At 37.1% G+C, this 11,126-nt stretch overlaps 1 protein-coding gene across 2 annotated transcripts; it reads right to left on the bottom strand.

Annotated features, from left to right (window-relative positions):
* Positions 1–1,618: 1,618 nt before the first annotated feature.
* LOC113702090 (probable cadmium/zinc-transporting ATPase HMA1, chloroplastic) lies at positions 1,619–9,834 on the bottom strand. 2 transcript variants are annotated; one of them, XM_027223076.2, is made up of 13 exons: positions 8,872–9,834; positions 7,799–7,949; positions 7,527–7,711; positions 6,408–6,554; positions 5,942–6,137; positions 5,166–5,278; positions 4,541–4,779; positions 4,294–4,399; positions 3,517–3,684; positions 3,037–3,253; positions 2,372–2,559; positions 2,209–2,295; positions 1,619–2,066 (listed from the first exon to the last, which is right to left on the bottom strand). In XM_027223076.2, the coding sequence occupies exons 1-13, from the start codon at positions 9,370–9,372 to the stop codon at positions 1,878–1,880; spliced, it is 2,487 nt and encodes an 828-aa protein (XP_027078877.1). In that variant the 5' UTR covers positions 9,373–9,834; the 3' UTR covers positions 1,619–1,877. The 2 variants fall into 2 exon arrangements, with proteins under 2 accessions (XP_027078877.1, XP_071915432.1); XM_072059331.1 differs by having other exon boundaries at positions 7,799–7,861; positions 8,872–9,171.
* Positions 9,835–11,126: the final 1,292 nt, after the last annotated feature.

An 11,126-nucleotide genomic window follows, 5' to 3' on the forward strand; every position in this document is an offset into this window, starting at 1 on the left:
TGCTCGGATATCACTTTACCAGTTTTGTGATATTTTTTTTTTGTTTTTAAATTTTTGGCCATTTTGAGTTTTTGATAACTGTGGGCAGTGGTAATGATTATTAAGCAGCCCGGAAATCTGGAAAGAATAATCAAAGGTGGGGGAACTGAAAGCAAGACGGTGAAAAAGTAGGAAAGTTTTGTCGCTGCTCTGCTCTAGTTAGTGTCTATCCTATCCTACCAATAGCGATAGCGGTGTAGCTGAGGAGATTACAGCTGGGATCCATGGTGACAGAGGATAAAATGGACTGTCAAGACAGTAAATTGCACCGCTACTGCTACTGTTGTGAGAGGGACTGAATGGTGATATTCCCCCGGCCACAGAATTTACCCTATCGGTAAAAAATTGTTACAGCGCATAGATGATATATCTGTGTTCTTTTTGTTTTTTTGGGCATCATAGAGAGGGAGAGAGACTGAAAGCTGAAGCTTCCTGATCGGAATTAATTCTAGAATCATAAAATGTCGAGTGACAAATACTTGCTACCTAAGGAGGAAGAAAATACTTACTACTATACCTCGAGTATTAACGATGGATTTGAAATGGACAAATTCCATAAACGGATTATGGAAGGACTCTCTGGACACTGCTAACAGATACGATGGTAACCCACAACAGAGTAGCCACTTAATTGAAGCTTCAAAATCCAAATTATCTATCTTTATGGGATGGGAGGGCGTATATATATATATATATATATATTTTTTTTTTTTTTGGCATTAAATAACTGACTCAAATGTACATGATTCAATCCTCTCTAGGTGCTACTGCTCTTAATTGCAACATATTGCTAAAGATTCAAACATTAGTATCCCCTCTGTCTCTCTGTTGACGAATGAGGTTGTCCTGCGTTATTATATGGGTCTTTTTCTGTAGGGATCAGTAAATGCCGAATTCTGATGGCTTTCTTTTCAATTCTTGTCCGTGTACGATGATTTGATTGTGTATACACCATCATCATTGGATCCATGATTTAAATTTAAAATTCAAATTTTGTATAACTGTTATTCATTCAACGCTACTAACACAGTGCGTGTGTGTATATAATATTAGAGGGCTGCGGTTAACTGAAGGTTGGAGGAGGATGAGGCGTTGTGAGCTAACTGAATTTGGTGGTTAGGTTACAGCTGAGGCAGGAAATGTAGCTGGTATGACGCTGCTGAAGTTCTTCTCTATAACTCTCGGCTTGAGTTGCAAAAGTTGCAATGGCCAGCTCAACCATATGACCCATATAAGCAAAGCAATTATACAATACTGGTAGAGATCCGATCCACCCTTGAGAACCTTCAAAGTCACACAGAAAAGAGAGAGGGAGAGTCCAGGACGTAACCGTACCAACTGCAATTTTTTAGATATCGGATCGGATCGCTACAGCGTGCGTGTTGGACTCCCCTTCTCATCTCTTCCGTGTGTCGACGCGCAATGCCGGTGGCCCGGGAACAAGCATATGAACTGCGTCATGTTTGCAGTTGGGCTATCTATGCATCCGGGAAGCTCAAGGAATTTAAAGCAACCAAACCTGCAATTCCACAATTAAATATCAAAATCCAAAGAGGATAATGATCGCAGCGCAACAGAATTTGATTGGGACACAAGAAAAATAGGAGATGTCATTTCCTGTTTTGATCAGGTCATCATTGTCGCCATTAAAAATCGTCTGTTGGAGAGAAATTTACAGTTGACAACTAATGTCTGTCTTGTTTCTAAAAGCTATCCACAACTCCAGAATGAATATGGTCCTCCTTCTACCTATAATATTTCATAAATCACAATTCACAAAAGCCTGGAGGGTTATGGCTTCCAACTGAATGACTCGAGGCGGTACATCCATCCATCCATCACGAGGGTGCCGCCGCCTGTGCTGCGCTTTGGGTTTCCGGGTGGCTGACACCCATCACAAACATAAATACAGATCTCAATTTGTTAACAAGTTGTGGAATGTCGTCTCTCCATGACCATGTTGGGGGATTTAAAGCCCGGATGGCATTGAGACAAACAAGTAGAGTACCACCTTCATGCAGAAGCACCTGCAATCATCAACAAGAAAAGGCAACATGTGAAAACATTTTGTTCTGGGTGCTTCTGAGGCATTTCTTATGGTCATATAGTATATATCATCTCCATTGCCTATCATGTATTGCAGCAGACCGTTTACAAGTTGATTCATACCGTTAACCACAATGGAAGGTATCCCAAAACTGACGTAAGAGATGCCACTACAATGCTACATAAAGCTAGGGCCACGTTTTGCTTGACCTGCAAGGAGTGTTACAGCCAATATTAGGTTTACGAAGCATACATATTTGCAATGAAATGGGAAAAGGAAAACTACCAGGGAAGTTGTTTGCCAAGATTTCGCTATACAAAATGGGACACCAGAAATGTTGTCCTGGAGCAATAGCACATCTGCAACCCCAATAGCAGCTGCACTGGCCCGACCTGCTAGCACAATACCCACAGTTGCAGCAGCCAGGGCTGGGGCATCATTGATACCATCACCAACCATTATAAGCCCGCCTCCTGTCGGGAATATTCAAGGCAAATATTAATGAACTAAAATGCAAGAATTTGAGCAACACGATGCTTTGATTGGAATTCCAAGATTGTAAAAACACAAAGCCACGTGAATAGGCATACGGTGAGAGTAAGTTATTTGATGGAGTTAAAATGTTAATCTTACATAGCATAGAAAAAGTAATTTTTCAGAAGAATGAAGAAATCTTACATGTATAAGATCTTCACTACACATTCCAACATATTTTTTCTAAATGCTTCACAAAAAAATTTATACTGCATAAATTCACATAGCATTCAATTGCTGATTCAGTGGAAATCTCATTTGGCCTATGGTTTGTCCACTGCCTTGACTAAAAGTCAAATTGAAGAAAAGAAACCAGATATATAATTCTTACTGACGCCAAAAAATATTTTACATCTCTATTAGTGGAAGGCAGCAGATGATTCAGCATGATGAATTACACAGAATGTAAATATCACCTGTATTTCTAGATATACTTGTCACATGATACAGCTTATCCTCTGGCTTAAGGCTGCAGTATACCTCATCGATACCCACAGCATTGGCCACTCTCCGCGCACTTGACTTGTGGTCACCAGTTAACATCATTACACGGAGCTTTGCTTGATCTTTTAATACCCGGACAACATCAAAAGCTCCAGGTCGAGGCTTATCTTCAAAATGAAAAAGGGTCACCTGTAGTCCCCAAATTCAACCCAGATTTAGCATCATACGGTAAAGAAGTCTGCATAACAATTCACTACAACATGCGCATGGAGATATCCAATGTCAACTCATAATCCCTCAGAACTAAGTCACCAAACTTGAATGTGATTAAGAAAATCCACTAGTGTCCATTTCAATAGGTTTTAAGAGGTATCCAAATCCATTTGCAAAACACATGAAGAGTTAACTACATTTATTTAACAATTATGCCTATCCAGGGAAAAAATGCTTGCCTTCTTATTATTAACAGATAGAGCAGCTCGAACAAAATCGCCTTCATAAGTAGAAGCGCTCACTGCATCCTTAATTTTACTTGATTCGTCTTCAGAGTTATAAAGCGAAGCAATGTAATCCACAGAGCCCAGCGAAGCTCTTAATGTTTTACCGTCACCAAGTCCTGGCTGTGAACATTACAAAATCCTACGAATTAAATGATTTCGACCTGGATAAAGCAGTGACAAACTGAGAAGATCTTTAGGAAAGGAACTTAAATTCAATCGTCATGCCAGAATACTGAAACACATAATGAAAAATGACTACCATGAATCTTCAAAGGACCATGATGCATAACCCCATATAGGAGATACCTATGGCAAAATTACTTGGTGGAATATATGAAAAGTTAGAAATTCATGCAGCATGTCTGTCACAAGGGGGAAAAAGGAATTAAGTAAAAAATCCAGAATGTGAAGATTTTGATGTATTTAGTGCATCATAGTTGATAATCGAAGAAGACCACTAGTTATTCCATTTTAGGGTGGCCAGCATGGCAGCCCGGGATCTCTCATGGATCTCCACATCACAAGAAGTTTGCAAATAGTTCCTAGAAGCACAACAAACTCACTAGAATACCACATCCAAAACAGAAGTCAGAGCAAACAAAGAAAAGTTAGCAGTGCCGGTAAAATGAGAAGGGCATGTGTTTGACCCAAAAATTGGATAACAGTTCAATCTCTAAATGTAAGTCAACATAAACAACTAGTTAACCAAATGCTAAAATACAACACTACCTCAATGCTAGATAATGTTGCAAAAAGACCTCTACCAGGCAAATTCTCAAAGCTTTCAACAGAAACAGAAGGAAGATCTTTTCCCACACTATGATCCACAACAGCTCTGCATCACAAACAAAAACAGCTAATGTTGCAAAACATAAAAATCAACAATTCATAACAGTTGCACTCATCAGAGAAACCATTCAGACAGCATAGTTAAGCAATCTGAGGGATAAAAAACATTCTCCAGCTAATTAAAAACCTTCCAATTGGGTGAGTAGTACCCTTCTCCATCGCAGCAGCCACAGCAAGCGCTTCTTTTTCACAGCTGGGTACACAACATGAAGCAAGTTGTTTTTCAGCATTCCTGAGATGTCCATGTATAGGTTCAATTGCTTTACATGTGAACTCTCCAGTTGTCAAGGTACCAGTTTTGTCAAACGCAATAGTGTGGCAAGATGCTAGAGCATCAAAAACATGTCCACCTTTGAGCAGTATTCCCTGTAAGCCAAATTGATATTGTAGAATCATATTAAGTCATTTTCAAGGTGCTAGTACATATTATAAAAGCTTGATGCTGTTATTATTAGAGACATTGCTCTTTAAAAAACCTGCAAACATGAAGCGTAGGTAAAAGTAGATCAATAGCTTAGTTCCTCATAATTTGTTTTGCCATCAGGCAAGGTAGAAGAACAAGATACCCCCATTCTTAGGACAAGAAGGGCTGGTATATCAACAGTTCTGTTATAATGGTATTTATATTCAGATACTTAAAAAAAATTGCAAGAACTTGTGATAAATTAGGTATAAATACAGTGGTTGACCCATAGACAACCTTTCAAACCATACTAGGACTTCAATGTAAATGTGTATGGGATAGCAAATACCTTTTTAGCACAGGCACTAATTGCCGTGGCATAGGCCAACGGTGCTACAGCTAGTGCACATGGTGATGCGGCCACCATAAGCCCCAATGCCCTATAAATTGATCCTCTGCAAACTACAGTCATAAAATATATAACTATAACCCAGTATGCTATAAATCCATCCTCTGCATACTACAGTCAAAAGACATTACTATTATAAAGGTGGACATTCAAAAAAAATAAAGGAAAAATTACTTCCAGAGCCAGGTCTAGGTCTGCAAAAGTCCAAGACACCATCATCTAACTATATTTATAATGCCGGAGCTGGTTTACAACTTCCATTAACTTGTTAATGATAGCAAAGGTTTCAGTGCTAGTTGAGATAGCAATGTCATATAAGCAGCCTTTAGACAGTGTGAAGCGTCCTCAATTGTATTGATTACATACAAGAGCAAAAAACATAGTTAAAGGCGACCGTGAATGTTATTTTTTAGTATATTTCAATTAACACATGACTATCGTTCCTCCTTAGCCACTGAACACGGTATACAACAAGACTTCATTGATCTACACAAATTTTCAAATTCTTCCTATAAAATGTTGCTGATGAAGAAATAGTGTAAACTCAACATGGATAACAAACGACCTCCACAAGTTCCTTATCTTGAGTTTTTAGCCCTCTTCATGTGATGGACTAACAGAGTACAATTAGCTCAAACGAAATCTAGATCAAGGTAAACATTTTGGATATTCAGGCATTAAAGATAAAATAGGAAAATGAAGATCCTAAAAGTTACCTGACGTGCCAACCAAAGGCCACTTGAAAATAAGTGGCCCAAGGAGTGCAACAGCTATAGACCAAAATACAACTGCTTTACTGTAGATCTCACCAAATTTATCCAACCACCTCTGGAGCTTTGGTTTGCTTAGCTGAGCTTCTTCAGTCAGCTGGACAATCCTGCTAAGCATAGATTCTTTCCATGTTTTCTTTGCCTACAAGAGTTGAAATGAGGAAGGAGTACGATGATTTAAAACAGCTTTAAGGTAAAAAAATCAAAAAACAAAATAAAAATTTCATCTTATCACAAACTATTGGAGACTACTATTATAATTTCGAACATGAGAATATGTCACCTAAAAGAAAGACATGGAAATATGTCCCATATGTCAAAAACCAGCAGGAACATACCTTACGCATATGTATATCTGAAAGTATTTACTTATTTAGTATTTTACTGGGAGTGTTGGAAAAACAGTCCTTACCTTTACTATCATCATACCATCCAAGTTTCTTGCTCCGCCAGGAATGCTGTCCCCAGTTTTTCTTTCAATTGGCTTGACTTCCCCAGTCAAATGCTCAATTGTAATTGTTGATCTACCTTGGTAAACTTCACAATCCACTGGAACTGACTGTTTATATCAACAAACCAGCATCAATGAAGGTTCTAGACAGTCATGTAAAGAACACATTTGTGCAAAAATAGAACATAAGGAAATTAACGTAACCAAAATTCTGCATAAACGTAAGGAATTCAAGGAAAAGAGAAAATAATAATTGTGCAGGTATTAATCCTCAAAATGGAAACTTGGTCAAAGGTGAACTGTCATGCCAAGTATGACAAGCTGGGACAATGAACGAAGTTTTCAGTCTTGAGACAAGAAGTTAAGACAAAAACAGGCCTCTTCTGCTTTGACAAAGTCAGGACAAGTTAGTTTTGAAACCAGAACACAATGTCACTAAGTGATTTTGACATTAGGCATGAGTTTTAGCTAATAAAACAAGTATTAAAGCAAGAGGTTAAACTATTCATCATGATAAAATAAAACTGCAGGTTAGGCACATCTTATAAGCATTACACAATAAAAATAGTAGTACTACAATTCTAAGATCAATAAATTGCCTACAGAAAAGTATCTGAAGATGTTAGTGTGTGAAAGCAAAGAGCTCAGTATATTGTCCGATTCTTTTTCCACCCCATACTGATATGGTTATCCATATACATTCAATAGATCAAACAATCTGAATTTCCTTTTTATTCTTCTTGTAAACATCCTTTGTGTAGGCAGTGGAACTTTAACAACAAAAAAGAAACCAAGATTATTAGACAAGGTACCTACAACCTTCCTTTTGTAGTGCATAATACACTATTTTCACCAGCTACATCATCAAAAATCAAACAGAAAAGCATAAAATATTTCATTGACAAAAATTCACGTAATAAGATCTCTACAAAAATGAAGACGAAGGCAACAAAGAATCAAGAAAGAATTTAAGGGCAAAAAATTTTTTTATGGACAAATTAAAGTGAGGGACTTCAATGTCATCAGTCACAGGGAAAAGTAGCAGATGAAGATAAGGCTATAATATTTTCAAGTACGAACCTCACCCGCTTTGACTAATATATATGAGTTAACTTCCAGATCATTCACAGGGACTTCGTGATATGTCAAGTCTGAAAAACTAGGCAGTTTTCCATATTTTGTATCCAACACGAGAGCAAATTCTGGATGATTCTCCTTCAACTCCTTGACATCAATCTTTGACTGGCTGGTAAAGTACTCCTCAGCTGCAAAATCCATATATTCAACCTACAGAAACTTCATTTATAGCTAGATTCAAGCTTCTGCTATCTAATCTTGTACAAGAAACTTGCCTATATGAGCCAAATTAAACATTGCCAGAAGCAAGCCTCCTTCCAAGAAGTTCCCCATGAAAACTGATGCAAAGGCCGCAAGGGCCATTAGTACATGAATATTAATTTTTCCCCCCGCTATGTCCAATATAGCATCAAATGATGCTGAGACCTGACAGCAAAAAATTCCAAAGATAACCAATTTCAAAATACAGTAAATAGACAGTTACAGGTCCCTAGCCTTAAGTTAAGAAATCAACAGCATGCTGATAACAATAAATGCCTACAAAGACACAATATCCAAACTAGTTTTTTAGTGCATAAGGATGATTAAAAAGTGTTGACATGCTATAACCTTCAATTAAATGCAGGGAAAACAAAAGGAAATTGCTGATTAACCTGTAGTGGTTTCTCTAATTTAGGAAAGGTACAGGCTTAATAAGATTTAAAAGGTAGAATAGAAATGTGAAAACAAGGTCTTCTAATCTAATCAATTGCAGATATCCCCCAACGTTCCACCTAGAACATAATCTCAGAACCATTCAAAAAAAGATTAAAGCCGTAAGGATTTCTTGCGCTGTCATAAGATAACATGTAGCCTCTAAAAGTATTCAATGTCAAACACACAAATAGGGATTAAAATCAACTAAGAAAACATAGTTTGCCCACTAAAAACAGACAAAATGATAATCATGAAGCTTAGTTAAAGTATTCAGTTAGCCGCAATGAGCTAAAAAGGTCAGTTCATACACATCGATGATACTTAGCACGATCATTCACTAACACAGTAATTTTCCCATTCAACCATTTGCACGAACAACAACTTAAAAGTCAAAAGGAACAAAATCATGTCAAAAATTGCTTCTTTTTAGCAAGCCATAGTTCATTTACACACACAAACATGGACTTAAAGGTCATAAGGTACAAAACCATGTCCAAAATCAAGTACCCCTCTCCCCTATCTCCCTATATTCTCTTCGACAAAAAGAAGATAGTCAGATAGGGGTTCAATTAAGTGCTTCAAACTCGCAGTCTTACTAGTAGCAAGTAATGAAGATTGAAGGAATCAACAAAATGAAGAAAATGAGTATTACCCCGACAAGAGGAAAAGCAACGAGAGTGAAAACTTGCTGGAGAGTCCTGGCAACAGCCTTGGGGGCCAAGTAAGGGGAAGCAGCAGCCGCAATGAACAGAGCAGCGGAGCAGCAGCACAACTCCAAATGCTCTCTCAAGAAGTTGGCCAATTGGGTCCATTTAACCGCCCTGGCGAAATTCAGAAACGCCAACTGGGATTTGGTTAGCTTCACCTCAGACCCCACATCATCATGATGACCATGGTGGTGGTGGTGGTGGTGATGGTGATGGTGGTGGTTAGATTCATGAAGATGTTCGTCATGGTGCTTGCAATTGATTGGGGTTACAAAAGTAAGCTTGCGAGGAGTGATTAGGGAGGGTTTGGGTTTGAGGCGGAGATTAAAGGGGGAAAAAAGTGAAAACTGGGGTTTGACTTTGATAGCTTTTCTAGTGATATTTTGGTGGGTAGGGAGGATCAATTGTGTGAAGGTAAATTTGGGTTGTAGACGAAAGGCTTCCATGTTTGAACAGGACAGCTTGAATTAGAGAAGAGAATCAAATTTGTAAAGAAATCGACATCAACTAGGACATTGCTAGTGTTTGAAGAAACAAACTGCTGGAGGAGCAGTAATCATCCAAATTACGATCATAATTATAGTCAGCAGCTTTTCCTTTTTTTTGGGTTAATGAAGTGTGGACTAGTAGACTATGAGTGATGGAAAGCAAAGTAGGTGGATACCTTGCCTGTGTATTGCACTAGTGAATATGGCAAATGGAGACTGAGGGAAGAGGAGGCTAGATGGAAGGGGACGGGACGGGACGGGACGGGACGGGAGAGGGAAAGGGGAGGAGGGAGTAGGACCGGTGCGTAGGAGGCTAGAGGCAGGAGGGTGGCCGATGGCTTTCAGTTTGCAGAAGAGAGGAGCGCTCACTTTATTTTTATTTTTTATTTTTTCCCCTACGATATAAACTGATGTCGAAATGAACTGAAGTAGATTTCGACATAAGCGTCAAATTGAACACTCTTTTTTCTTCTTTCTAATTTTTTTTTTTGAAAATTTTTCTTCTTTTTATTTTTAAATTAATTTTCTATATACTAACAATATACACTATAAATAATATACAACATTAACCCTCTCCTTATTTTTGTGCAAATTTGCTCAACCCTTCTTTTTCCCACTCAAAATCTTCTTTTGGATTTGATGAAAACTGCATCCGCTCCTGAAATAGATCGATTTCCTAAATATTTTGATCCAAAGGGTGTGCTAGCGGTATCGCCATCTTTGCCACAGAATGTGCTCATTCATTCAGAATTTTTTATCTACCCCATTCAAGCCCGCGTAAATGTCTTTTACCAGTTAGTAGTAGTCTTACTTGGTATTTCTGATTTTGATTTTACAGTTGCTTCGAATATATATATATGTATGTATTGTAGAGAGGGTTTTTAGGATGGTTAAATCAAAATGTTTCTAACTCCACATTCTTTTTTTTTTATATAGAATTTTGAATTTTTTAATTATTATATAGGTTTACAATTAGTCTATCATGTAAATCATTATAAACTAAATTATTTTATTCAAATTGTGCTCATATATCGACAGACAATAATAGGTAATCAAATTTTGGTTTCAACTTATTGAGATATTAAATTTAAAAAATTCCATTTTGTACTTACGAAATAAACTTTTGTTAAACATGTTCAATATACACATCTTTGAATTTTTTTACCTTTTCATATACTTTATCCTATACTATAATATATAAGTATATATATTATTGTTTTAAATTGAAATATAAATCCCATATAATATATAAGTATACATATTAGTATTGTTTTGAATTGAAATATAAACCTATACATAACATGGATCAAAATGCTAGTCATATGGTACACTTCAAAGCAAAATTATATAGTTTTACTTAAGTGCTGACATGTCCATTATCTTAACCACTAGATTTTGAGAATTGATAGAAGTCCAATGGTATGCATAGCTAAAGATTACCTCATCCTCTGAAATGGACCAGATGCACTAAGACAATAGGTAATTAAATTTTGGTTTCAACTTATATCATGTCAATCAATATAAACTAAATTATTTTATTCAAACTGTTATCATATATCGACGGACAATAGGTAATCAAATTTTGGTTTCAACTTATTTGAGATATTAAACTTAAATCTCTTAGATTATAACATAAGTTCAGTTAGTCCCCGTAAAATACAGCTTCATTACACGTGCCAACCCGGAAAACCAAAAATCCTCAGAAAGAAACA

Source organism: Coffea arabica, chromosome 7e, assembly GCF_036785885.1.
Source record: "Coffea arabica cultivar ET-39 chromosome 7e, Coffea Arabica ET-39 HiFi, whole genome shotgun sequence".
Classification (NCBI taxonomy): domain Eukaryota; kingdom Viridiplantae; phylum Streptophyta; class Magnoliopsida; order Gentianales; family Rubiaceae; genus Coffea; species Coffea arabica.

Coding starts and splice junctions, on each gene's coding strand:
- LOC113702090 (XM_027223076.2), bottom strand. CDS start 9,372: ATGGAAGCCTTTCGTCTACAACCCAAATTTACCTTCACACAATTGATC. Junction 6,138..6,407: donor ATGGTATGATGATAGTAAAG/GTAAGGACTGTT, acceptor CAACTCTTGTAG/GCAAAGAAAACATGGAAAGA. Junction 3,685..4,293: donor CAACATTATCTAGCATTGAG/GTAGTGTTGTAT, acceptor TAATGTTCACAG/CCAGGACTTGGTGACGGTAA.